This window comes from Sinocyclocheilus grahami, unplaced genomic scaffold, assembly GCF_001515645.1.
Source record: "Sinocyclocheilus grahami isolate Dianchi unplaced genomic scaffold, SAMN03320097.WGS_v1.1 scaffold3216.1, whole genome shotgun sequence".
Taxonomy (NCBI): domain Eukaryota; kingdom Metazoa; phylum Chordata; class Actinopteri; order Cypriniformes; family Cyprinidae; genus Sinocyclocheilus; species Sinocyclocheilus grahami.
The window spans coordinates 27-3266 of NW_015508373.1; the positions used below are offsets into that span (position 1 = coordinate 27).

General features: G+C 45.8%; 1 protein-coding gene across 1 annotated transcript in view; it reads right to left on the minus strand.

The window, feature by feature from the left end:
* Nucleotides 1–643: 643 nt before the first annotated feature.
* The window catches only part of LOC107576102 (rho GTPase-activating protein SYDE2-like), a 16037-nt gene continuing 13440 nt past the window's right edge, over nt 644–3240 (minus strand). The window contains exons 3-4 of the mRNA XM_016262360.1: nt 3217–3240; nt 644–1593 (exon numbers count right to left, since the gene is read on the minus strand). Coding sequence (XP_016117846.1) covers nt 644–1593; nt 3217–3240 — 974 coding nt within the window. The remainder of the gene's footprint in view (nt 1594–3216) is intronic.

Genomic DNA, 3240 nt, shown 5'->3' on the forward strand with positions numbered 1-3240 from the left:
CCCCAAAGTTTCTATGGCTGTAACTCAAGAAGTATTAAAGATATCGTAATATTCATTTAATATCTTAATATCCAAACTGTTCTTTTTTTTAAACCGTTCTTTGTTCATTTTTATGCCCCCCCCCCCCCTCTACAAAATAGTGTATTTCTCAGTAAATATTGATCCACATTGTGAACACATTGGCCAATCAGCAGTGTTTAAGAATCGGCTCAACAGCGCTCAAATGTTAGCGGGTAATGGACATTTTTTAAATTTCAGTACCGACTGGTACCGAAGTCGGTACTTTTGACAACACTATTGAAAAATAAAAAATGTTGGGCAGGACTTGGTTCAATCTACCGGCTGTTGATTGGATGGAAGCAGAGCTGAATGGGGCGGGGTTAATGAGGACTAAATGATTGGAGAAGTCTGGGATGCGTCACCAAAAAGAAGATTGTGACATCTTGATTAAAAATTAAGAGGTCAAAACATTTCTTTTAAAATGAAACAAATGCATGGATGAATTGTTCACAATAAGATCATTTAGAAAATAGATTACGTGCCAACTTTAAGGGGGTTGTAAGGCTAAACCTGAAGTCGAGTCACTATAGAATTCAACTGATGTACTTGCAATCTTAAAACAGCTTAAAACCGGCTCATCCAATCAGAACTTAAAGTGGGAACTATTGGCTTCACCTTGTGACTTGATTTGCAAATAAGCTGTTCTCTTACCCTTGAAGAGGTGCGGTATAGCCACAGCACCCAGACAGCACACCCGGTTACGTGCGGTAGCAGCAAGCGCGGCAGAGGCGTCGTTTCCGCTGGCATTCGTTGGCGTCAAAATGACCAGTTTGAGCAACCGCGCCCTCTCGAGCTCCAGGTTAAAGGTGTGGTTTAGTGGGAGACACGCCCCTCGACAGGTGAGCAGGGATGTTCGAGCTCGGGTCACCCCGTCCACTTGAATGGCACAGAAGACTTCTTTAGTAGCGTCGTTCCGAGGGGATCGTAGCAGCTCATCGACGCCCAGCAGATGCACCGTGAGCAGCCCTGACAGTCTCTGTGCGCAGCGAGGATGATCTGCCAGCGAGTACAAGCGGAACGACTCTGCGTCTGCCACAGCAAGTGAATCCTGTGGTCCATGGTGCGGTGGTGGTGTAGGTGACCCTTTTGACCCCTGACCCGAGCCCTGCTTTGGCAAGAGTTCTGGTGAGTCTCCATCACTAAGATATCCTCCTTTACTAGCAGAACGCGTTCGAGAGGATCGACGCCTTGGCCTTGCGGGAGCACTGGAATCCAGGTGATACTTGCTGATGACGTTGGACGATTCCTTGCGTGCATTTGGTGGTGAAGCCTCATCGGACGCTCCCGGTGCACTGCCGGCATTCCCTTGTCCGTTGCGCTGATTACGGGATGAGCGTAGGCTAAGCTTCCGTCTTAGTTCCGGAAGCTTACGCATCTTCATAGAAAGCCGTCGCACTGTTCCTGGAGACTTGATCTTGTCAATCACACTGCTTCCACTTCCACCCTCTCCTGGGCTTTTCTTTTGTGCCCCGGGACTGTCAGATTTCACACCACTAGCAGAGCTAATACAGTCCGACTGTAGCACAATCAGATCTGAACCGAAAGAAACACACAATGTTAGAAACAAGGAATTTAACCTTTAAGATGGTCCTGAACCTTTAAGAAGCCCTGACAGGCAAGTAGAAGTATCTAGTATTCCAAAACCTAGTGAAATGCCTTGCTGAAGACCTTCATTAGCTGGTCAAGGTGTGTTTAATTAGGGCTGGAGATAAACTCGTCTAGAACAGAGGTTCTCAACTCTGGCCTGCGATCCACTTTGTTGCAGAGTTTAGCTCCAACCTTGATCAAACTCACCTACCTATAACTCTCTAGCATTCCTGAAGATCTTGATTAGCTTGTTCGGGTGTGTTTGATTAGGGTTGGAGTTAAACTCTCCAGGAAAGTGGACCTCAAGGGCCAGAGTTGAGAACCCCTGGTCTAGAATATGAGCCTCCAGGAGGAGGATTGGACACCCCTGTCATAAACTGATTTGGAACACTCGTCATCAGGGGTGGGCAACTCTGGACCTCAAGATCCACTTTCCTGAAGAGTTGAACAAGCTAATCAAGTTCTTCAGGATTACTAGAAAGTTACAGACAAGTAAGGTTTAACAGAGTTGGAGCTAAACTCTACAGCAGGAGTGTCCAATTCTGCTCCTGGAGAGTCACTGTCCTGCAGAGTTTAGCTCCAACCCTAATCAAACACACCCGAACCAGCTAATCAAGGTTTTCAGACTCACTAGAAACTTCCAAAAATAATGGAGCTAAACTCTGCAGGACGCTAGCCTTCCAGAAGCAGGTTTGGACACCCCTGGTCGACGGGACAGTGAGCCTTTGAAAGTGAGCCCAGCCCTTCTCTACATCAGTGGTTTCCAACCACATTCCAGGAGCCCTCCAACACTGGACATTATGCAGTCTCTTTTGTCTGAGACACACATTTTAGGTCTTGGAGTCTCTACTAATGAGCTGATGGATAATCAGCAGACATGCAAAAATGTGCAGTGTTGGTGGGATTCCAGGAAAGTGGTGGGGAACCACTGCTTTACATCAGAGGTGGGCAACTCTGGACCTCAAGATGCACTTTCCTGCCAAGTTTAACCAGCTAATCAAGTTCTTCGGGTACTAGGAACCTACAGACAGGTGAGTTCCATCAGGGCTGGAACTAAACTCTGCAGAACAGTGGGTTTTCGAGAGCCAGAGTCGCCCAGCCCTTCTCTTGGCTCACACACCCATTTCAGTTTGGAGTCTCTAATGAGCTGATGACCTGAGTAAATTTTTTAATTATGTTGAACTTTCTGTGACGCACTCTGGAATTGCCTTCTCCATGACTGCTGCAATAAAATGTGGCCAAAAAGAAGGTTTCTTAGAAGGCAGAATAATTATAATTATGCAACCTACCTTTTGGAACAGCCTTCACCTCTCTGGCACACCTAAAATGCTATCTAGGTAGGCAGGTCACTAGGTTTTAGGAAAATAACTTCTAATTATATGCAATGTGGTTGATTCCCATCCTATTTTTGAACAACATTTCAACTTACTAACTTACTATAAATATTGTTTCAAAACAGCACTGCTCATTTTAACCTCAGTTTTAAGACCAGCTGTGTGAAGTGCAAGTATGCTGGCAATGCAGCTTAACTTGTGACAAACTCTTACATAATAGAAAGCCTGACCATACCCAAACTTTCCGCCCTGATGATGT